The 22140-nt window shown below is 57.8% G+C and overlaps 2 protein-coding genes across 8 annotated transcripts in view; one reads left to right on the forward strand and one right to left on the reverse strand.

Moving 5' to 3' along the window:
- ACSF3 (acyl-CoA synthetase family member 3) overlaps positions 1–4354 on the reverse strand; it is a gene marked incomplete at its 5' end in the record, with an annotated part of 57300 nt that extends 52946 nt beyond the window's left edge. For all 3 annotated transcript variants that reach the window (XM_081215211.1, XM_081215210.1, XM_081215212.1), the window contains one exon: positions 4155–4354. In XM_081215211.1, coding sequence (XP_081071337.1) covers positions 4155–4354 — 200 coding nt within the window. The remainder of the gene's footprint in view (positions 1–4154) is intronic.
- Positions 4355–5128: 774 nt separating this feature from the next.
- Positions 5129–10463, forward strand: LOC308605322 (uncharacterized protein). Of its 5 annotated transcripts, none has more exons than XR_014013680.1 (6): positions 5129–5201; positions 5570–5646; positions 6706–6854; positions 7885–8087; positions 8394–10008; positions 10087–10463. XR_014013680.1 is itself a non-coding variant. In XM_081215214.1 (6 exons), exons 1-6 carry the CDS (start codon positions 5134–5136, stop codon positions 10156–10158), a joined length of 756 nt encoding a protein of 251 aa, XP_081071340.1. In that variant the 5' UTR covers positions 5129–5133; the 3' UTR covers positions 10159–10463. The 5 variants fall into 5 exon arrangements, 2 of the variants coding, with proteins under 2 accessions (XP_081071340.1, XP_081071339.1); XM_081215214.1 differs by having other exon boundaries at positions 8394–8580; XM_081215213.1 differs by having other exon boundaries at positions 8394–10463.
- Positions 10464–22140: the final 11677 nt, after the last annotated feature.

Genomic DNA, 22140 nt, shown 5'->3' on the forward strand with positions numbered 1-22140 from the left:
CGAGCTCTCCTCTGTCCTGAGATCCTCCACGCGCTAGCTGCCCTGGGTGGCGAGGGCTCTGACACAAGGTCTCCCAGCCTCCCGGCCCAGCAGGCGGAAACCTGGCACCAGGGAGATGCCCGCCTGCCCGACCCTCTTGCCTGCAGGGGCCTCGGCAGCCCCATCTCCTCCCCAGCGGCTGCTCCGAGGTCCTGTGGAAATGCTCCCAAAAGCTCCGGGCCTCCACCACCGGCGGGCTCTCCAGGACACGTGGCCCACACCCCTTCCAGATGAAGGAGGCCGGTGTCTTGTGACGTCCTGGGCTCTGCCCTCTACGCAAGGTTCAGAGGCGGGCTCGCAGCTGGTTGCACACCTCTGGATTTCTCTTACTATGAAGAAACCTGACAAATTGTAAGAAAACAGCTGGGCTTGACCAGAGAAACTAAGAAATGTGATAAACATGTGAGATGCGCCAAGTGAAAAGCAAACCAGGGGGCTTTAAGTGCTTCCTCTTCTCACTGCCAGCAAATTTTTCTCTATTTGCTTTACAGGCAGGAGAGACTAAAACAAAGAGAATCTATAAACAGAAAACCTACCGCACAACGTTTCTGGGTTACGGCCCGAGGCCTGACTCTTGTTGGTGACCAGGCAAGAGAGCTGCTCGGGGGTGCCCGCTGAAGTGACGGCATTTTCTGGGGTGCTGAGGAGCACAGCACTCAGGCACTGGGTGCCGCAGAGGACAGACGGACAGCCAGGAGTGGCTGCCGCTCCCACCCCTCTGCCTGGCAGGCCTCACAGGGCTTCGCAGGCAATGTCACAGCTGCTGCCAGCGAGACCCACCGGCTCAGCCTTCCTCTGTCCAGACGCCCCATGAGGGGCCTAGGAAGGGCAAGCTTTCTGCCTGCTCCCCCTGGGGCCCCAGGGACTGTACCACACTGAGGGGGGCCAGTCAGCGAGAAGCTGGGGTCTGAGAACTTGAAACGGAAAACTGGAGGACAGGCTGACCCCCACTTTCCCTCCCTCCCTGGCCGGGGGTGGGAGGGCTAGCTGACTTCTGACTCCATAGCAGCAAATCCACAGTGGGCTGGGGACGGATGCCGGGGGCAGGCAGTCAGAGCAGCACCTCCAAGAAAACAGAGAGGTGAAGCCACCTGCCCAAGGCCGCAGAGCAACTGGAGAAACAGCATCCAGACCCAGGCCCGGCTGGCTGCAGCACACCGACCCACTCTGAGACACCACAGGTGGTGAGGCAGGCCCTGGGCAGTGAAGGCCAAGTCCGTGCTGGGAGCTGCCCCAAGAGGCACCACACGTTAACTGGGCGGCACCCCCAGCCTAGTGACGGCTCAGCCGTCCAAGAGGACACTCAGCAGTCCCTTCTAGATGCGACATGAAAATAGGAAATGCAAGCCCTCTGTTCCCACGGTTTTGCTTTTTAATTGTATCCTAAGGAAATAATCAGCGATGTACATAAAGCTTCACTGTGGGGTGTTCACTGCAGGGCCATTTCTGATATTGAAAAACTGGGGCTAAGCCAGGTGGTCCGGAAGGTCTGAGGAGGCCAGGGCACACAGACGTGTGTGGGGCTGGGCCACGGCCTGACTGCACAACCCCTGCAGCGCTGCTCAGGGGAGGGACGTCCCTCCAGAGACAGGAAGGTGAACCTCCAGGTGGACACAAGGCAGCGGGGCCACAGGTGGCTTTTGTTTTCTTCTTAGCGCTTCCCAATTTTCTCCAGATTTTCTGCAATAAGCACGTATGACTTTTGTAATCAGATTTTAAAAGTCTAATAAATGACATTTATATTTACAAATGGAGATATTTCAACCTCAGCATTAACATTTTCTTTGGTACAAAAAAGAAAAAGGAAAAATAATAGAAAAAAAGAGGAAAATATTAAAATTATTTGTTCTGGATGGTGGATCTACAGGGTGTCTGTAATTTTCTATAGCTCTTTAATTTCTCAAAATGACAGAGGCAAATAACAATGAGATCGCCTTCTTCTCTCAATTAAACCTAGTGGTTCATGGAAGCCTCATGGGGACAATGAAGAAGTTCTCACAGAAGCAGCTGGCACGCCCGCTGCGCTGGCACTCAGAGCACCGCAGGGCTGGCGTCCCGCAGCAGTGACCTGGCCCCAGTGTCCCAGTGCTGGGAGGTGGCAAGACCGCCTGGCTCCGCGTGGGGACGGGGGTCCCGAGGCAGGGTGGGGCAGGTGGCTGGAGCTCGGGGGATGGGGAGCCTGCCAGGTGACCTGCAGGGAAGGAGGCTCAGGGACACGTAGCTGTGCTCACACGGGGGCGTCTGTAGAACAGATGCTGAGAAGGGGCCCTGCCTGCTCACCACGGAGCCTCACAACCCAAATGACTTTTTATTGGGTAAATACTGCCAGAGTGGCCTCCAGAGAAGCTGCACTCATTTTTTCTCCCACCAAACATGTGGGAACATGGGGCCACCCCTTCAGAACAAGGGGAGCAAGGCCCTGCCGTGAACAAGCAGAAAGAATCAGGTCAGGTCAGATGACTGTTTCCTGAGCAGGTCCAGGTGCAGAAAGACCAACAGCTACCTCAGGAAAAGAGGCCACGCCTTCCAACCACCGGCCCCCTTGGTCACGGGGCCCCCCATCACTGCCGGTGGCACAGCCTGGAGTGATGTTGCCACCCAATAAATGCAATTTGGCCACGGATTTTTCCCTGTCTCGATTAACCAATGTCATGAGGTCAGCATCACCGTGCAGCAAGGTGACAAAATCCCAGCCAAGAGCACGGAAACCTGAATTCCAGTGAACCAGACGCCTTCTCCGGGGAAGGCCACGCCGCGCTCAGCTCCCTCCGAGGCCAGAACCCAGGCAGAGGCCCAGCAGGAGCCACTCAGTGCTCTGATCATCAGGTTCCCAGGTCAGACCACTTAGGTGCACGGCCCTCTCAGGACATACACCCAACACCAGGAAGATGACATCTCTCACGTCCTAACCAGGGTGCTGGTTGAGAGCACAGATTCTAGAGTCAAAACAGACCCAGACTGGAACATTCACTGGTTTTTCCGAGTTTTCCTCAGCCGTCTAAGCCTTCGGTTCCTGTGAGAACCGCCCAGCACACATGGTGGGAAGCAAACGGCCCAGCCATCCTCAGCACCATGCTCACCACGGAGCCATGTGACAAAAATTACTCGATAAGAATGATACTTGCATTCAAATGAAGGCGGCTGGTTTCGAAATGAATAAAATGGCACCTGATGGATCAGCGCCACCTGCCCTCAACCCTGCCCACTGTCTACAGGCTTGGTGAAGGTGCGCAGTGGGCAAGGGGACCACACTCTCCCTCTGTGCTGGACACTTGTTTCAACATGCTGCCTGCGGTTTGGGGAGCTGTTTTCAAAGTTACATTTTTAAGTAACAGACATTCACACTGCATTCAAATCAAAAAAACCAAAAGGGAAAAACAAACGCTTAAACCCATATCCATATTAGGACGTAAAATACTATTTTAAAGATGCCATCTGGAGAGATGAAGCTTACAATCTCGGGCCGTGGCTTAATCCACAGATGCCGTCTGCCTTGAAGAGTGGGTCTGGGACATGGGGTGGGGGCACAGCAGGGACTGAGGAAAGCTCACTAGACTCGCTGGGCTTTCACGTTTCACATCAGAACCTCCGAGGGGCCCCTGAAGCCTGCTGGGGATGTCTGTGCTCCTGGGCCCAGCACCGGTGCCCCCTACCCCCAACTGTCCCTGCCTAGGTCTCCAGACAAACATGCCCCTCCTCGGGATGGAAGCCCACAAACTCCCCAAACACGGGACTCCTGCTCCCACTTCTAATTGTCATCCTTCCCCCTTTTGGCAAACTCCTAATCATCCTTCAAAGCCCGGCTGAGTATCACCTCCTCTTTAGTGCACAAAGCAAACAAAGAAAGTGGGGGGAGGGGGGTGGTGTTTCAAGGAGGATTCCTGCAGCCCAATGAGGCCGGAAATGGATTTGTTTCCGACAAGACAGATCAAGTTCCCTCCAACGATGGCTGAACGTGGACTTGACTCACTCCCACACCCCGGGGGCCTGGATGTCGCCGCCAGCTCCGCGAAGGGCAGGCAGGGTCCCCACTTGACGCAGCCCCTGCGAGGGAGGGGGCGGGGCGGGACGCGGGGTGGAGGAGCTGGGGTGAGGGGTGGGGGGGCGGGCTCTACCTCCGCAGGCCGGGCTCGCGCTCCTCCTCCTTGCCGGGTCGGAACCGGAACCGGAACCGCGGCTGCGCGCGCACCCCGCGTCCGGCGCCCAAGCGCGTCCCCCGGCGCGAAACCGCGCCCTGGGTTCCGGGCGCGAACGTTCCCCACGGCCGGTCGTCGCGGCCCCGGGGCACGGGCGGCTGCGTGTTAACCGCTCCCATCCCGAAGCGGGTTGGGAACCGGGCGCCTCAGGTGTTCTAACTCCCTGTTGGGCGGAGCCGGGCACAAGTCCACTCGGCCGAAACGTGAGATTTCTCTGAAGTAACAAACCAACCACGGACACACGGGTCGGGCCAGCGCGTTTCCCGCCCGCCTCCCGGGGCGCCGCGGGCCGGGCCGAACCCGAGCTGGGCCGCCGCCCCGCCCCCCCCCCCCCCCGGTGTCGGCCGTGAACCTCCTGGGGGCTGAGGACGCGGCGCCCGAGGGAACAGGGGCGGGGGATATCCGAGGAGCAGCAAAACGACTGAGATGGAAAAAAGATGAGAAGATCCCTGGGCCCTCCGTTCGGTCCAGTAAGAAAAGTGTAATAGTTTCAGGAAGGGACCGCAGACAAGACAGAGGGGGAGAATCATCGAAGAAATTAAAGAAAATCAGCAGAACTTCCCTGTTGGAGTGAGTGGCAGGGGCCCACAGCACCTGGCAAGCAGCGGGGTTGTTCCCGAGCGTGGGTGTGGGGACAATCCTAATCGCCCACCTGACCAGACATCCACCTGAACGTGGGCTCTTCTCTGCTATGGTCTGAGTATCTGTGTCCTCCAAAAATTCCTTGTTGAAGCCCTGACTCCGCCAATGTGATGGTGTTAGAAGGGGGGCCTTCGGAGGTGATGAGGTCACGAGGGCAGAGATTCCATGAATGGGATTAGTGTTCTTAGAAAAGAGACCCCACAAGGCTCCCCCCCTCCCCTCCTCCAAGTGAGGACACAGCGAGAAGACGCGGTCCATGAACCAGAACGGGGGCCCTCACCAGACATCGACTCCGTTGATCTTGGATTTCCAGCCTCCAGAACTGTGAGAACTCAAACCACCCCCCCTCCGTCTGTGGCACCTGTTACAGCAGCCCAGCTGGACTCCGTCTCACCCGAGGTCGTCCGTCAGCGCTCCCATCCCATCCATCATTCCTGGGCTCAGTCGTGCAGACTCCCCTCCTTGCTTCCTGCCTGCTGGTTTCTCCTTCAGCATCTTTCAGAAACCAGCCACTTCCCACCATCACCACTGCAACCAGCGGGCGGTGGGGAGGGTGCTGGGAAACCCTGGTCTCACACCCTGATTACTAAAATAGCCTCCTCCTGGCTTCCCTGCTTGTACCTCCCTGCTCCGTCAGTCTGTCCCCAGCACAGCAGCTGGGTGTCCCAGTGACCACTCTTGTCACATCCTAGCATCCTGGACTCTGGGGTCCCCCACCTGGCAGACAGGGGCAGTCATCCTGAGGAAGATGAAACTGGGGGAATAACTGGTGTGTTTGCTCTATTGAGAGGAGATTTGAACCACTGAGGGAGAGTTTGGGGCTAGAAGAAGGATAAATACCTAGAAAACTGATCAAGAGGAAAATAGGTGAGGGACTTCCCTCGTGGTCCAGTGGGTAAGACTCCACGCTCCCAACGCAGGGGGCCCAGGTTCCATCCTTGGTTGGGGAACTAGATCCCACATGCTGCAACTAAGGGTTTGTATGCCGTGACTAAAGATCCCACGTGCTGCAACTAAGACCCTCCGCAGCCTAAATAAATACGTAAATATTTTTAAAAAGAGAGAAAAATAGGCGATAGTTAAATACTGGGAGAACAGCAGCAAAGGCAAAGTATCGTGTGGCTCTAGGAGGCTTGGCTCAGACAAGCATTTACAGAATTGCAATAATGTAAACACTTGTAATGCAGACATTGACTTTGGTCTAACGAATTTAGGCAGTCTCCCTCTCCTTCTCCCCCTCCCCCTCTACCTCCCTCTCTCTCCCCATCCTTCTCTCTCTCCCCCTCTCTCCTTCTCTCTTCCTCCCTCTCCCTCTCCCCCACTCTCCCTCCCCCTCCCTCCCTCTCTCTCCCTCCCCCTCCCTCCCTCTCTCTCCCTCTCCCCCTCTCTCCTTCTCTCTCCCCCTCCCCACCCCTCCCTCTCTCTCCCTCCCTCTCTCCCTCTCTGGGGCAGGGATGGGGGCACAGGAAGGGTGTGGGGTGGAGAGAGAGACTGAGGCCGGGTGTCCATCACAGGAGCAAAGAGTGCCAGGGTGGACACGTGGAGGTAAATATCAAAGGAATTAAAAGCCATGTCTCTGGTGATTGGGAAGGGAAGGGGGGTTCCTTAAACTGTGTGGCTGGATAACTGTGTGTACCTGCGGTAAAGATAAAAGTTAAACTAGACTATAAAGTAAGTTTTAAAGGGGGAGGGGACAGGAAACACCTCGAGGATGTCCACGCGGACGTGGCTCCTCTCCACCTGCAGGAGCCCCTGCCCATCACTGAGTCTCCTTGGCTGCTCTCTCACCTCTGGTCCCGAACACTCCAAGGGGTTTGCTTTCCACCAGGCACACAATGGGAAAAGGAGCCTGATCAGCAGCCGTGGCAAATCCTTTTCATCGTGCCACCACCTCTGCTGAATAACCCAGGACCCCACAGCCTCCTGCAGCTCACGGCAGGCAGCTGGGTGTTTGTGCAGGTGCTGACGTGTCCCCAGGTATGTTCCAGGTACCGGAGATGTAAACACAGCCCCTGCCCTCTGGTCACTTATGTGCTCGTAGGGGAGAAGGAAAGGGAATAGTTAGACAAGTCATATGCCATTGATGGCATTATAGACTGAAGTTTTTGTCCCGCCCCCCCCCCCCACCAAATTCACATGTTGAAACCCTGCCCCTTAATGTGATGGTGTAAAGAAGTGGGGTCTGGTGAGACAATCGGGGTTATATGAGGTGATGAGGGTGGAGCCCCCAGGATGGGGTTAGTGCCCTTACGAGAGTCACGAGAGAGCCTGCTCCCCTCTCTGCTCTCCGGCCGGTGAGGACACAGTGAGAGGACGTCTGTCTACAGGCCAGGCAGTGGGCTCTCATCAGACACATCCAGCCTCCAGGCGTGTGAGAAAGAGCCATGTGTCGTTCAAGCTGTCCAAGCCGAGACAGACAAGTGGTCTGGAGGAAAATCAAGCCAGGCCAGGTGATGGGGGCCCTCAGAGGGGTGCGCAGAGCCGGTGTCCGAGGCTGGCTGGGCAGCGGCCCGTGTGACTCTGACCACAGGAAATGAGGAGACTGAGGCTCCGAGTGCCTGTCGCTCTGACAAAGTGACGGAGCCACAGGGTTTGAACCCGGAGCTCTGGTCCCTGCTCCCCGCCTCGTGCCCCTCACCTCTTCATGGCTCTGAGAGTCTTGAGCGAACAAGCAGAGACGTGTGTCCTTGTGCTTAAGACCAAAACTTCCCCACACAAAGCCAGACAGCTCCTTCTGACAAGAATAAATGGTCTCCACTGCGACATCCTCAGAGGTGTTCCCAGCAGTGCTGCTGTTGTAGCCAGGAAACCACCTAAGCGCTGCTCCGCGGGGGCTGAGTTAGGACCGAGGAAATAGCGAGACCACAGGGCCCCACGAGGTACAATAGTGAAGCCGTATAGACACACTAGAATTGCTCGTAGCGGTCTACGGTTGAATAAAAATAGCATAAAATAATTTCCTAGATCCTACCTTTGAAAAATTGGAACACAAAACCACGTGCACTAGGATTTCCCACCGTGTACTCAGACAAGCTCAGGATGGGACAGCTTGAAGGAGGGAGGTACCTGTCTTCTGAAGAGACGGGCTCCTGGGATCACCACCGCTTTGGTCTCCCACGGCCACGTGTACGGTCAGGAGGGAGCGGCCCTGCATGTAAAGTGCTGGGGCCGCCTGGCACGGCAGGCCCTAGAGCCAGGAGGCCACAGGAGGTGAGTGCCTCCCTGCTCCTGGGGCACCCGGGGGAGCCCTGCCATTCCGGACCTCAGCTGCCCTTGGATCTGACCCTGGGAGGAGAGCCGTCCCCGGGAGGGGGTCTGGGGGGGTGGCCTCGGCAGGGCTGTGGGACGCTGGGGTCCACGTGCTCCTGTCTATGAAATGGGCAATAGCTCCCACCACGGTTCCCAGCTTAATCCCACTGGGAAGGTCAAAGAGACGGGACGGTTAAAGCTGTTCATAAATATTAGCTGTGATCACTACCGTCATCATCAGCATCTTTATCGCCCGTCCCTCAACAGAGACCCTGAGCAGGTGCTCGGCCAGTGGAAGTGGAATGAATGGGACGGCTTCTCCAGAAGGCAGATGAGAGCACGGTGGCCTCCCCACCTGACAACTTGCCCCGAGGACCCCTGTCCACTCCCAACCCCCAGCCTTTCCCAGGGGAAACCCTTCCAGCTGGAGCACCCAGGAGCCGCAGGAGACCAGGTAGGAATCTTTCCCTCCACCGATTCTGTTCACACCTCTAGCTTCATGAGCCCAAAGTGCTGGCGGCGTCTGGGTCACACCTTTTCACTTGATTAAAGCAACACACAGATGCGCCGGCAGCAGTGTCATCAGGAGCGGAACTTCTGCAGACTGTGAGCACGGAGCTTCCCGCCTCACAGGGACGGCTGTTACACAGAGAAGGGGCTCGAGGGCACCGAGTCAGCCCCGGATGCACTTATGGAGGATGAGCCAGTCAGAGCTGGGGTTAGGGTCAGGCAGCACTTGGGTTCCGCCCTGCCTTTGGCCACCAGCCTCCACGACGGAGGTCCAGCCCCACTGGGCCCGCCTCCTGGTGTCCGTGCCCACACAGTCCCATCCCAGCTGAAGAGGGCTGACCTGGGCAGGAATGTGAGTGACTCTGGGCAAGGTCGTGACCAGCACTGAGCTTCCTCCTGGCTCTCGGATCGCTCACCCCGGGGGGAGCCCCGGGGAGAGGCCGCACGGGAGGAGCTGAGGCCTCCTGCCCACAGCCGGGGGAGGAGCTTCCTTGGAGGCGGGTGGAGCCTCCAGGTGAAACGGGAGCCCTGCCGACACTCCAGCTGCAGCCTCACTCGAGTCGGAGCCAGGGCCACCGGGCCGAGCCTTCTGGGTTCGGGACCCACAGAAACTGTGAGATAATAAACGTGTTGTTGTAGCTGCTAAGTTTGGGGTGATTTGAACATAGCAACAGGGAGCCATGACCCCGCTTCTGCTAGCTACAGTTGTGCGACAGCGGGCAAATTAGTATCTCTGAGTCTCAGCTTCTCACCCGAGAATGAGAATGCCTACCTGCAATGGATGTTAGAAAAATTAAATAAGCTCTTGGCATTGGGCCTGGGATACAGCAAATGCTGAAAAACTAGCTGTCATCATTATTATGAAATATTTACATAAATATGTCACAAGATGCGAAGGGCTCAGGAAGACCTCACTTCAAACAGGTGGGTTCAAGGGAGGCTTCGTGGGAAAGTAATGTCTGACTTGGCCCCCGAAGGAGAAGCAGGATCTGGACCCGGGGAGACGGCGGGAAAGGGAGGAGGGTCCGCCGCGGGCAGTTCACGCTCGGCGTAACCTCGGGCAACAGGCGGTGGGACCGTGAAGGCTGGCTGGGGTCAGACCGGGGTGCTGGCGGGAAGTGAAGCCACTGGTTCTGAGTCAGCCCTGGGAAGGTGGCGAGAACCCCAGGTGTGGCCCCCCCGCACACAGGAGCAAAGCGGGAAGTCCACATAAGCCACTTGTCTTGCTCTGGGGTTTGATTTTGTGTGTCAACGTGACTGGGTTCAGGGAGGCCCAGGTGGCTGGTAGCACATTATTCCTAGGTGTGTCTATGAAGGTGTTTCTGGAAGAGATCAGCGTTGGAATCGAGTGAAGAAGATCACCGTCACCAAGGTGGGCGGCCATCATCCAGCATGCTGGGGGCCCAAATGGACAAAAAGGGAGGAAGGTCACATTCTCTCTCTTCTTCAGCTGGATGGACATCCATCTTCTGCTGCCCTTGGACGCTGGGGCTCCTGGTTCTCAGGTGCTGCTTTGGACTGAATCACCCGTGCGGACAGCACATGGTGGGACCCCTCGGCCTCTGTGACCACGGTGTTACTTCCCATAACAAATCTCTTCTCATGTGTATCTATATGTACCCTACTGGTCTGTCTCTCTGGGGAACCCTGACTGAGCACAGGGTGGTCTCAGGGAAGCTTCTCCCGGGACACCTTTTTAATGGGAAAGAATGACACAGATGGCCCGTCGTCACGCAGACTCGGGCACCTGGCAGACAGTTCCCTGAAAATGAATGAAGTAAACCTGCCAGTTCAAGAAAAACACCTGACAGTATTTGTTTAAATGGTAGCAATTTGTCCTGCAATCCCACTCCCACACAGATATATGTGTGCATATATCTGGAGAAAACCATAAATCAAAAAGATACATGCACCCTAGTGTTCATTGCAGCACTGTTGACAAGACATGCACACAACCTGAGCGTCCATTAACAGAGGAATGGATAAATAAGGTGTGGTATATATATATATATATATATACCGTGGAACACTACTCAGCCATAAAAAAGAATGAAATAATACTATTTGCAGCAACATGGATGGACCTACAGATTATCATACTAACTCAATGAACCAATATTTTCCAATAACCCATGTGGGATGTTATGAAATCATTCCTCGGGGAGTGATCCACTCAGAGTGCAAAACACACCCGTAGATTTTCATGGAACAGAGTAGAAAAGGGTCACTGATTTGGTGTCAGACTCCACGTTACAGCTAACCTTTAAGAAAATACTACTTGTTGAGTTTGGGTGTAGCATCAAAGAATAAAATATCCAACATTCTCTGTTAATAAAATACTCCACACCACATACCTGTGTGAGGCTGAATTTTCTTCACATATTTCAACCAGAACAGTGTATCACAGAGACTGAATGCAGAAGCAGATGTGAGAATCCAGCTGTCTCCTATTAAGCCAGGCATTACAGAAATGTGCAGAAATGTAAAATAATGCCAACAATGTATAATAGTGAAAAATACATAATAATAAATACAAATATAAAAATATATAACAATAATTTAAAATAAATGTAAAAATGTCTAGAATTGTTTTTGAAAATATAGTTATTTTCATTAAAATGTAATTTATATTACATTTATTGATGGTGATTTTTAGTAAATTGGTAAGTAAATATTTAACTTTTTCATTTAAATTTTTAATATGGTATGTATGTATCGATAGCTAATGCTACATAAACTAAAGTTTTTTGGGGTCCCTGATGATTTTTAAGGCTGTCAAGGAGCCCAAGACCCCCCGAGAGCCAGCTAGACTTGAGCAGCTCAGTGCAGGCCCTGATCCCAAGCCCAGGTGCAAGGGGCAGGCTGTGCACAGCCTTGCTGGTCCCCTGCCTTCTCTCACCTGTGATCGATCAGACATCTCCCGAAGGCCTCAGCACAGAAAGGCGTGAGCCAGGAGTCCCGGGAAGCCGAAGGGCTCTGCTGGCCGGGACGTGGGTGCGCGGGAGCCTTCGAGGTAGGCTTCCAGCCAGTCGGCTCCATCCTCAGTTGTCCTGTAGCCTTTCCTCCTGCTGCGTTGGGCCCGAGGACAGGGCACCAAGGCCACGAGCCAGGCCCACAGGTGGGATCATCCTTAGGTCCCGTCTTTTTTTTTTTTTTTTTTTTTTTTTTGCTTGCGGTACGCGGGCCTCTCACTGTTGTGGCCTCTCCCGTTGCGGAGCACAGGCTCTGGACGCGCAGGCTCAGCGGCCATGGCTCACGGGCCCAGCCGCTCTGCGGCATGTGGGATCCTCCCAGACCGGGGCACGAACCCATATCCCCTGCATCGGCAGGCGGACTCTCAACCACTGCGCCACCAGGGAGGCCCTAGGTCCCGTCTTTTAACAGGAGATGTCCTATCTCCCCCATCTTGTAGGAAAAATCACCCTGAGGTCAGATCAGAGAGGGTACACGAGCCGTCAGGGTGCACAGCGCCCAGCCCTTTCTCCAGCAGGGTGTGGAGGCCAGGAACCTGCAGGGACGGAGGTGGCAGGTGTCAGCAGGGTGAGTGGTGCCGGGCGCCTGTGGAGGACGGAGCGGGGAGGAGGAGCGAGGCAGGTGAGCCAGAGAACGCACGTGGACGCCTGCGGGGGCCTTTCTCCGCCGTCAAGCGCGAGCTGAGAGCTCGTGCCTGAGGCTGGCAGCCGAGGGATTCATCCTCGAGGCCACGGTGCCCCCAGGTCCAGCAAGATCTCGGGTTGCCCAGGGCACAGCCATGGGGCTGGGGGGCTGGTGTGTCTCTTGGGCCCCAGGCTCGTCCCAGCTCCTCAGAGCAGCTTACTGTCGGGAAAACCAGAGGCCTGGCAAGGTTCTGGACCTGTCCAGGGCCCAGCTCTGCCATAGTCTGGACCCAGCAGCTGGCCCTGGAGGGGGTCCTGCTTGGCTCACGTCCCCATCGGCCTGGAGCAGGAGGTCCACTGAGCCCAGCCTCAGCCCGGCAGGCCTGTCCCCTCCCACCCAGGCCCCGCCCCGAGGCCTGGCCCCGCCCCACCCCTCAGGGAGCGCAGGCCCTGAGAAAAACAGGTGCGAGCTCTCCCCGTAGTCCATTCGGCCATTCGGCCGCTCCTGCTGGGGCCTGGTCTCCCGTCCCCATCCTGGCGCCTGGACTCGGCCTCCGCTCCTGGTCTCCTCTGCTGTTCTCTGTCGGAATGAAATTCGAATTCAGGTCGCTTTGGGCTCAACGCCCCACTTCCAGACCCAGGGCAGAGTCCTCAGAAGACAGGGGTCGGCCTCCACCCAGGCATCACCCAGGCAGCCTGGGGCGGGGCAAGGTGGCCTGGGCCCATTCCCAGCAGGCAGAGGCTGGAGGGCCCTCGCTGCACGGGGCCACTGGCCATGGGCGAGCAGCGGGGGACTCCACAGCCCGCTCTCCCCACGAAGCAGGCTTCCGGGAACTCTTCTCCGATCCTTGCGCTTTTCATTTAAATGCTCCCAGGGCACATCTGCCCCGGTAGGAGGGGCGTCGGGGTCTAATCAGAATGACAGCTGAGCGGCCTGGGCCCCCCACTCCGGGCGTTCCTGAGCGGCCTCGGTGCCAGCCAGTCTGCAGCACAGCCGTCCTGTCCTCATGCCCCTTCCCGCCGCCCCACCGGCCCCTCGGTGCCTGTGTCTCCCGGCCTGCAGAGCAGGAGGTGGGCCCAGGTTCCTCTCCAGGACCCTGTCCTGTCCCCTCAGACGGGAGCTGCCCCCCGGGCACCTGCGCTTGGGAGAGGCCACAGGGTCAGGCCGACTCTTGGCCCAGGAGGCCGTCATATGATGGTCCAGGGCACTATGGACTGGGCCCTCGGGGGCCTGCAGAAGCAAGGCAAGGCAAGGTGACAACGATGTGGGAGTAACAGTGGTGACAACAGTAAGTCACTGAGCTCTGTCTCGGGGTCAGCAGGGCCAAGCAATGCCACAAAACTGCCCAGGGCAGACCTCTCAAGCCCGTGGAAGGAGCTTTTACAGTGGAGGAAGTGGAGCGGGGGTGGGGGCCACACGTGGTGAGTGATGGGCAGTGGCCGCTCTTTGTAAGGGAAGCATGGGGAGACACGTGGGTACCAATGTACTCAAGCACAGACAGGCCCTGTGGGTGGGGGAAGGGAGGGAGGGAGCCCTGCTGGACAGGCGTAGCCGCAGCCGTGGCCCCAGACTCCCTTGGGGTCCAGAGAAGGGAAAGCAGCCCCAGGAACTGGGAGGGGCAGCAGCGGAGAAACACAAGTGCTGGGGTCCCGGCTCCATCACTCACCGCTGATGCCTTACCGAGCCTCAGTCTGCTCAACTGTGAAATGGGTCCGGCGATGGCACCAGCCTCACGGGGGTGGGAGGATCGAATGAGAACATCTGAAGAGGCAGGCTTGGCCGACAAACGTCATTTCTGTCTTTCCTTCTGTCTCTCAAGCAGAGACACACTGGAAAAGAGGAGCTCCGGGAAGAAGCGAGCAGGGCCCAGCCTCCCAGAGCAGATGACATAGGTGTCCCACTCCTGTCTCAGCTGGTCCTCAGGACAAGAAAGTGATGGCGTGAGTGACCATGGGTGCAAGTAGCTGAACGCCTGACTCACTGGTCTAAGAGCTAAGGGCCGGGAGACTGTTCCGCCCTCCACCCGGGGCAGCTGGTCTCCCCGGACTGTTCCCTGCAGAAGCAGAGAGACAGAAGCCCCCGGTGGACACCCCTAGGCCTTGCCGCCCCCCAGTCCTAATAGCAGCCAGGTGGGCCGGCGGCCACACTGCCATCTGAGCCAGGGCAGGTCACTCCAGGGGGGCAGGTCTGGGTCCCGTTGGTGAGGGACAAAGGGACAGCCAGTGGTGTCTGCCGCATGCAGGGGTATATCCAGGAAAGGAACCACGGCGGGGTTGGTGTGCAGCTTGCTTGAGTCTGGGCGTTCCCAAGTCTGGACTTTCCTGGCCACATCCTGCAGCGCGGCCGGGGGAGCAGTGGGGATGCGGGGCGGAGGCGGCAAGCGAGGGCTCTGGCGAGGCAGGGGCTCCAGGCCCCGCCCGTGCTGCCGACCCAGGGCCCCTCTCCCACCAGCCGGCCGTGTCCCCTCAGGAGGCCCAGCTTTCCGCCCCGAGTCCTATAGCATCTGGTGCATCTGGCACCAGGTGTAGCCCTGCTCAGTCCTGAAGACGAGACTCTTGGTAGATGGGAGGGTTGAGGCAGAGAGGCCCTAAGGCCCAAGCCCAGGAGGGAACCTTGTGGGTCAGCAGGACAAGTCGCGGAGGGGGCGCTGCAGCTCCCTGGAGCAGGACTCCCTCCATGACAGTCAGTCAGAGATCCCCTCCCGTACCAGTCAGACCCTCCCACCTGGCCCCTATACGCGTCCTTCAAGACACAGCTCAAACCTCACCTCCTGCGCAACCGCAGGCCCTCCACGGGGGTCTCACTGTCTCCTCCGGGCTCAGCCCTGTGCCCATCTCACCAGGTACCTCTGTGGGAGGCAGGATGGCTTCATGGGGCAGCTAGGGGCACAGACTCCAACCAACTCCGTCACTCTGAATCCCTGCTCTGCCACTGCCTGGCTGCGTAGCTTTAAGGAAGTTACTTACTCTCTCTCTTTATGCCTCCCTGTCCTCATCTGTAAACTGGAAATGATCATTGGCCAATTGTGAGAATTAAAAGAGTTAGTATGTATAAACTGATAGAACAGTGCCTGGCATGCAGTACGTGCTATCTCAGTGTTAGATACCATCACCACCACCACCACCACCGTCACCCCCACCCCCACCAGCATCACTATCACCACCATCACCACCACCCCCACCACCGCCAGCACCCCGCCATCACCCCCACCACCGTCACCACCACCCCCACCCCCACCATGACCATCACCACCCCCACTATCACCACTACCAACATCACCACCACCACCACCACCACCGCCATCGCCATCACCACCATCGCCACCACCACCATCACCACCGCCACCACCATCACTATCACCACCATCACCACTCCCCCCACCATCACCACCATCATCACCCCCACCCCACCACCACCACCACCACCGCCACCACCATCACCCCCACCACCCCACCATCACCCCCACCACCGTCACCACCACCACCACCCCCACCATGACCATCACCACCCCCACCATCACCACTACCAACATCACCACCACCACCACCATCACCACCATCACCACCGCCATCATCACCACCATCGCCACCACCATCACCGCCGCCACCAATGCCGCCACCACCATCACCGCCGCCACCAATGCCGCCGCCACCATCACCACCGCCACCACCACCGCCGCCACCACCACCACCGCCACCACCACCACTGCCACCACCACCATAACCACCACCATCATCACCACCACCCCCACCATCACCACCCCCACCATCACCACCCCCACGATCACCACTGCCATCACCATCACCACCGCCATCACTGTCACCACCACCATCACCACTGCCATCACCGCCACCACCACCACCACCACCATCACCACCACCACTACCATCACCACTGCCATCACCATCACCACCATCACCACCATCACCATCAGCACCACCATCACCACCATCACCATCACCATCACCATCATCACCACCACCATCACCGTCATCACCATCACCATTACCACCACCACCACCACCACCATCATCACCACCCCCACCATCACCACCCCACCCCCACCACCATCACCATCATCACCACCACCACCACCATCATAACCACCATCACCACCCCCACCATCACCACCCCCACCATCACCACCCCCACGATCACCACTGCCATCACCATCACCACCGCCATCACTGTCACCACCACCATCACCACTGCCATCACCGCCACCACCATCACCACACCACCCCCCCCACCACCACCACCATCACCACCACCATCACCATCATAACCACCATTACCACCACCACCACCATCACCATCATCACCACCACCACCATCATAACCATTATCACCCCCACCCCACCCCCACCCCCACCACCATCACCACCCCACCCCCACCCCCACCATCACCACCACCACTACCATCACCACCGCCATCACCATCACCACCATCACCGTCATCACCACCATCACCATTACCACCACCACCACCATCATAACCACCATCACCACCCCACCCCCACCCCCACCGCCATCACCACCACCATCATCACCACCACTGCACCACTACCGTCACCGTCCCAGTCGCATCTCTGCTAGCTGCATGGCCTCAGGTGAACTGCTGAACCTCTGTGCTGTCCCCTCCCCCATAAGCGGCAGTAACACCACCTCCATTCCCAGGTGCCTCTGAGGATCAAAGCTCCTGACCTCTGCCGATGACACCATAGCACATATTTGGTGGCCGTCTTCTCATCTGATCTTCTCAAGGACCTAGGAGGGTGGAAGTACTCCTATCCCTATTTTACAGATGGGGAAACTGAGGATTGGGGAAGGCAGAGATCTGCCAAAGCCCTGGAGCTAGTGGGTGGTGGAGCCAGGAGACCACCCTGGGACTGGCCAGAGCTGGACTTGTTTGTGCCCCTTCCTGACTCTTCTTGTTGGTGATTCTCAGCTCTGAGTGCATGTCAGTGAGCCTGGGTGCTTGGTGACAAGGGTTCTGATGGGGCTGCTCTGGCTGGGCCTGGGCATCGGTACTTCTCAAGTGCACCAGCTGTGCTGAGAGCCCTGCACGAGCTCAGTTTTGGAACTGGGCCACCCGGACCCCTCCCTGGGTCGCCCACGTACCTGGAACTCGGTGACCGCCCCTCATTGGCCAGCACGTTGGGCTGTGTAAGCAGCTGGCAATTCCTGTGTGGGAGGTGGCCTGGCAGCCCTAGTAGAGGACACAGTGGGTAAGGGCTGAGCTGCCCACTAAAGCTCAGCCTCCAGCCCAGGGCCATCGGGAGCAGGGCTGCCACAGTGAGGCCCAACTGCTCTGGGCAACACACTCTGCAAACAAGAGCCACAGCTGTGGGTCAGTGCTGGGCGGCTGCCTTCCACGTCTGCCTGGATGGCGCCGCAGCAGCATGGCCAGGCCCCCTGGCACTGGGGATGCACACCAGGTGACAGCCTCCACGGCAGCTGCAGTTCCAGGGCCTGGGCACTGCTTTGGCATCGTGAGCATGGCCTGGTCAGCCCCCAGGGCTCCCCCAGAGGCTGTCTCCTAACCACCTCCTCACCTTGCTTTAGCCACAAGGCTCATGGAGAGACACTTCCTCCCAAAAAACAAAACAAAATGCCCCTTGAATGAGCCTCCCCTGGGCCAGCCTTTCACACGTGTGATCCGCTTACTTTCACTGAGCATGCTGCCCCCATTTTACAGGTGGGGACACAGAGGCTCAGAAGGGTCCAGCAGCTTGCCCAGGGGCACACAGCAAGCCCATGGCAGAGCGGGATCCAAGCTTAGACCCTCAAGGCAGCTGCCCATGGCTGCCCAGCAGATATTTGCTGACGGCAGCGAAGAGGTGGGTGGGGTATGCCCATGTCCCCGTGCAGTGGAAGGAGGGCCTCCAAGGCAGGGGCAGGCCTGAGCTGCAGATCAGGCCACACCCGCTACTTGGCCAGCACACAATGACATCTGTAAAGTTTGATCTCTTTGGTAGGGTGTGCCCTCCTGTTGCCCCCACCTCCACTTACCTCCTGGTCTGCACCTGGCCATGCCCCCTCCACGGTCACTGCTCCTGGTCCTTGGCTGGCAGGTACGGAGACAGCGGCCAGGTGTGAGGGACGGGCTGGACTCCTGTCACCTGCCCCTCCCCGACCTTGGCAATTCCACACACGGGTCCTGCTCCCCTAAATGTGACCAGCACCTCGAGACACAGTGACAGTCCCCTCCCACTGGAGGGGACCTTCGTCAGCAGTCACATGTGCAGATGTAGAAGTGCCACAAAGGCTGACCGGTGTCGGGCTACAGCTGTGAGCTGGAGAGTGAGTCCTGAAGAGCCTCCGGCCTGCAGGGAGCCCCCTAAACCCAGCTCCGGGACCAGCTCCAAGCCTGTCCAGCCAGGCTCTGAGTGACAGGCGGGGGACTTGGACTCCCGGTTGGCCCTGCAGGAGCTCCCACTTGCTCTTGGGGCCTGTTTCCCTTATGTTGAAATATGGGGTTGGATGAAACCCATGGTTTGCATTTTCAACACATATAACTCTTTGAACCATCTTTACTCCAAAAAACATTTTTTAAAGCATGGAACCTCAATATTCACTTTTTCCAAACGATATTGACCACGAGTATGTAAACTAGAATTGCAGTTCCTGGGGGTCGGGTGGGGAAGCCTAGGGGTTTTGCTTGGCCACCCCCCAGGGCAGCCTCTGCGAGGCCCATGGAACCTGCTTCTCTAGGGAACCCAGTCTGAGAATGTCTGGACTGGGACACTTCAGACCCTTCCAGTTTGGCCTGGGAGTCCCTGGCAGTGGGTCTCGCCCCTGGGCACTGAGGGCTCCACAAGGCTCAGTGGCGCCCGCCCTGGTTAATGCTCGGCTGTCAACGTCCTGAAATGCTTCATACTTTTTAAATAAGTGCCCGAATGTTCATTTTCTGTGGGCCGCACAGCGAGGTAGCTGGCCCCGGCTCTGAGCCTCTGTTTCCTCATCTGCAGAAGAGGTGGGGGAATGATGCCGCTGCGGGGCTGTGATGAGTGTCACGTGCTGGGCGCTGCGTACCGAGGTAGGCGTCTGGCCAGGTGGACCCACTCCCTTAGACCCACCACGCAAGAGGCCCGACCGGTAGGGGACGCTCGTGCACGGGCGCCACTGATCAGGCTGCAGAGTCACCTCTTCCTCCTGGCCGGCGAGCAGGCGGTCAGTGGCATGGGGGTCTCTTGGCAGGTCCGAGCCTCCAGATCCCGTGCCGAGGACACCAGCGTCCACCCCGGTGCCTGGGCAGAAGACCAGCCCCCACGCTGCCCTCGACAGCCCCGCCCGTGGACCCTCCCGCCCCTCGCCCATCCGCCCAGCAATTTCACTTCCCAGTCCCGGTGGGCGGGGCGCGGCGGGCGGAACATCACTGCGCCCACGCAGAGTCCGCATCCGCTCAGGTGCAGCTGGGCCGCAGGCCTCGGAGCCCACCGCGCCTGATGGAGAGGCTGCCAGCACGTGGGCCGGGGCGCCGCTCTCCGCTCTTACAGGCCTGGGCTGCGGCCGCACAGGTGGTCACTCCCCAGGGCCCGGACGAGCTGCAGAACGGCCGTACTGGGGGAGGGGCGGCCGGGGCCTCCAAACCAGGCCCTGGGCCTGGGACACCCTCCTCGGACCACTGGGCAGGCTCAGTGTGTGATCAGAAAGGGAAATGGCTCATCTGAACAGGCCGTCAAGTTCATGGAAATTTCCAGAAGCAGTGGCCGAGCAACGTGGCCTGAAGTGAGCCCTCTCACCGGTCTCTGCCTTGGCCACCTCCGGGTTGTTCAGGGTAACTCCTGCAAACTCCTGCATCCTCTAGGCCCTCCTGGCCACTGGAAGGAGGGCCTCACCAGCCAGAAGGAAACCCTTGTGTGAGAGGGAAGCTGGGTCCTAGCCAGGTGTGGCCAGAGATCTGCTGGGGACGGGGACAAGCACTCACCCTCTCTCGGTCACCAGGGAGGGGCAGCAGAGGCCTGGCTCCCTGGAGGCTGGCTGCCTTGGTCCTGGACTCACCGGGGGCAGTGGTGGGGCCCCTGGGCCAGGCTGTGACTTTGCTGTTCCCACAGGATCAGGGACGCCCAGAGCTGAGCGTCCACCCAGAGGTCAACTCGCCCAGGCCTTGGGACCCCAACCCTGCAGAGGCCAGCGGGATCTTGGCAAAGGGGGCCACTGAAAGGGCTCTGAGTGGGTGTCTCAAGAATAACACTGGTGACACTGCATGGCAGTGACACTCGAAGGTCTGTAAAGCTGAGAGGGTCAGACGTAATGGGCCCAGAGGGGACGCCTGCTTCATAAATGCTTTCTCCTCGAATCACCACGTGGCCCCCCAAGGGGCTGTTCACTCTGGCGGGGAGAGAAGGGACAGCGTCCCGTGCCCCTGAAGTGAAGCCTGTTCGGGGCAGCGACGGAACAGGAACTAGCACAGGGGCACCTCAGGTGGACCAGCTGTGTTAGGGACCTCCACTCCCAGCCCGCAGATGAAGAGACTGAGGTTCAGAGAGGAACACAGGCAGCCAGCAGGCCGCAGGTCTTGGACTCCAGTGATCACCTGCCCAGCTGAGCCCCACCCTGCCCAGGGCCCACTTAGGGGCCTGGTGGGAAGACCAAGGGGTCCTGGGTCGCCCACGGGCCGTGCCTTCCTGCAGAGCCCTCCGGACCCTCCCTCTCTCTAGCTTCCACCAGGCTCACTCCTTCCCTGGACTTCCTGGGGCCACTCAGTCACTATGGTCCTAACGCCCATACACAGGGGCCACTTTTGTCCTGCTCGTCCCACCTGGCTGTGTGCACGGCACCCCCCGTGGTGCCCATCTCTGGGAATGGACTCCCAGGACCCTGGACTCTCTGCGCCCTGGACTCCCGGGACTCTCTCCTCGTCCCTTCCACAGCCTCCTCTCCCCCCGCCCCAGGGGTGGGGGGAGGGGTCCCAAAGGTGCACAGGAAGCTTGGTGGGTGACGGGCATGTTTGGTATCTTGGTTGTGGTGATGGTTTCAGGACTGAATGCAAACGTCAAAACTTAAATCTCACATTTTAAATATGTGAAGTCTATCCTGTGTCACTTATGTCTCAATAAAGCTGTTTTAAAAATGGACAGCAAAGGGGAGGCAACTGGGATGCCAGGAGAACGGTGAGGGAGGGGACGGAGGAGCTCGGGTGGTGGGCAGGTCCGGGGGGGGGCTGCCATCCCGGAAAGGGTCAAGAGCAAGGGCAGAAGCGAGTCTGTCAGGTGACAGGGGAAACTTCCCATCAAGGTGAAACCCCTCATGTTGCAGCTGGTGAAATTAACGAAGGGAAAAAAAACCTTAGATGATTCTCAGAGGAAAAAAATATTTTCAATCTGGAGACTAAAGAAATAATTCTATTAACTTCCAGAAAGAAAAAATTTACATTAAATTCATCACTTCCTTAAAATAATAAATTCTGAGAATAGGCAGTACACTCTGAGAGCTCTGAGAGAAAATGATTCTGGTCCAAGATTTTATGTAAAACCAAGGTGTTATCCTGTGTAGCAGCAGCAGGAAGACTTTCCCACTCACGCAAAAGCTCTGAGATTACGCCCCAGGTGACCACAGTCCAACGAGAGGTTGTACCCATAGGAATAAGGAAGCGGGGCAGCTGAAGACAGACAAAATCTACACTCAGAGGCAAATCCAAACAACCATTAAGATGGGTTTAAGAAAACAGGATACAACGGCCATAAATAACTTAAAAAGCAAATTTAATATGCTAAAACAAATAATGTCAACCAACGGGGCCTTCCTTTGCCTAGTGTGCCCATAAAAACAAGGAAGGGTGGGGCTGGGAGGGGGCAGGAGCAGGTGGCGACGTGGGTGAATTTCCTCAAATCACCTGGAGAGGATTCACAACCGATGCAGCGAATCAGAAACCCAGGAGGTCAGATACGTTTTTTAAAATACG

Source organism: Mesoplodon bidens, assembly GCF_964165515.1.
Source record: "Mesoplodon bidens genome assembly, chromosome: 18".
NCBI lineage: Eukaryota > Metazoa > Chordata > Mammalia > Artiodactyla > Ziphiidae > Mesoplodon > Mesoplodon bidens.

Coding starts and splice junctions, on each gene's coding strand:
- LOC308605322 (XM_081215213.1), top strand. CDS start 5,134: ATGAACCAGAACGGGGGCCCTCACCAGACATCGACTCCGTTGATCTTG. Junction 5,647..6,705: donor TGAAACTGGGGGAATAACTG/GTGTGTTTGCTC, acceptor GCTTTCCACCAG/GCACACAATGGGAAAAGGAG. Junction 8,088..8,393: donor GAGCCAGGAGGCCACAGGAG/GTGAGTGCCTCC, acceptor GTCCCTCAACAG/AGACCCTGAGCAGGTGCTCG.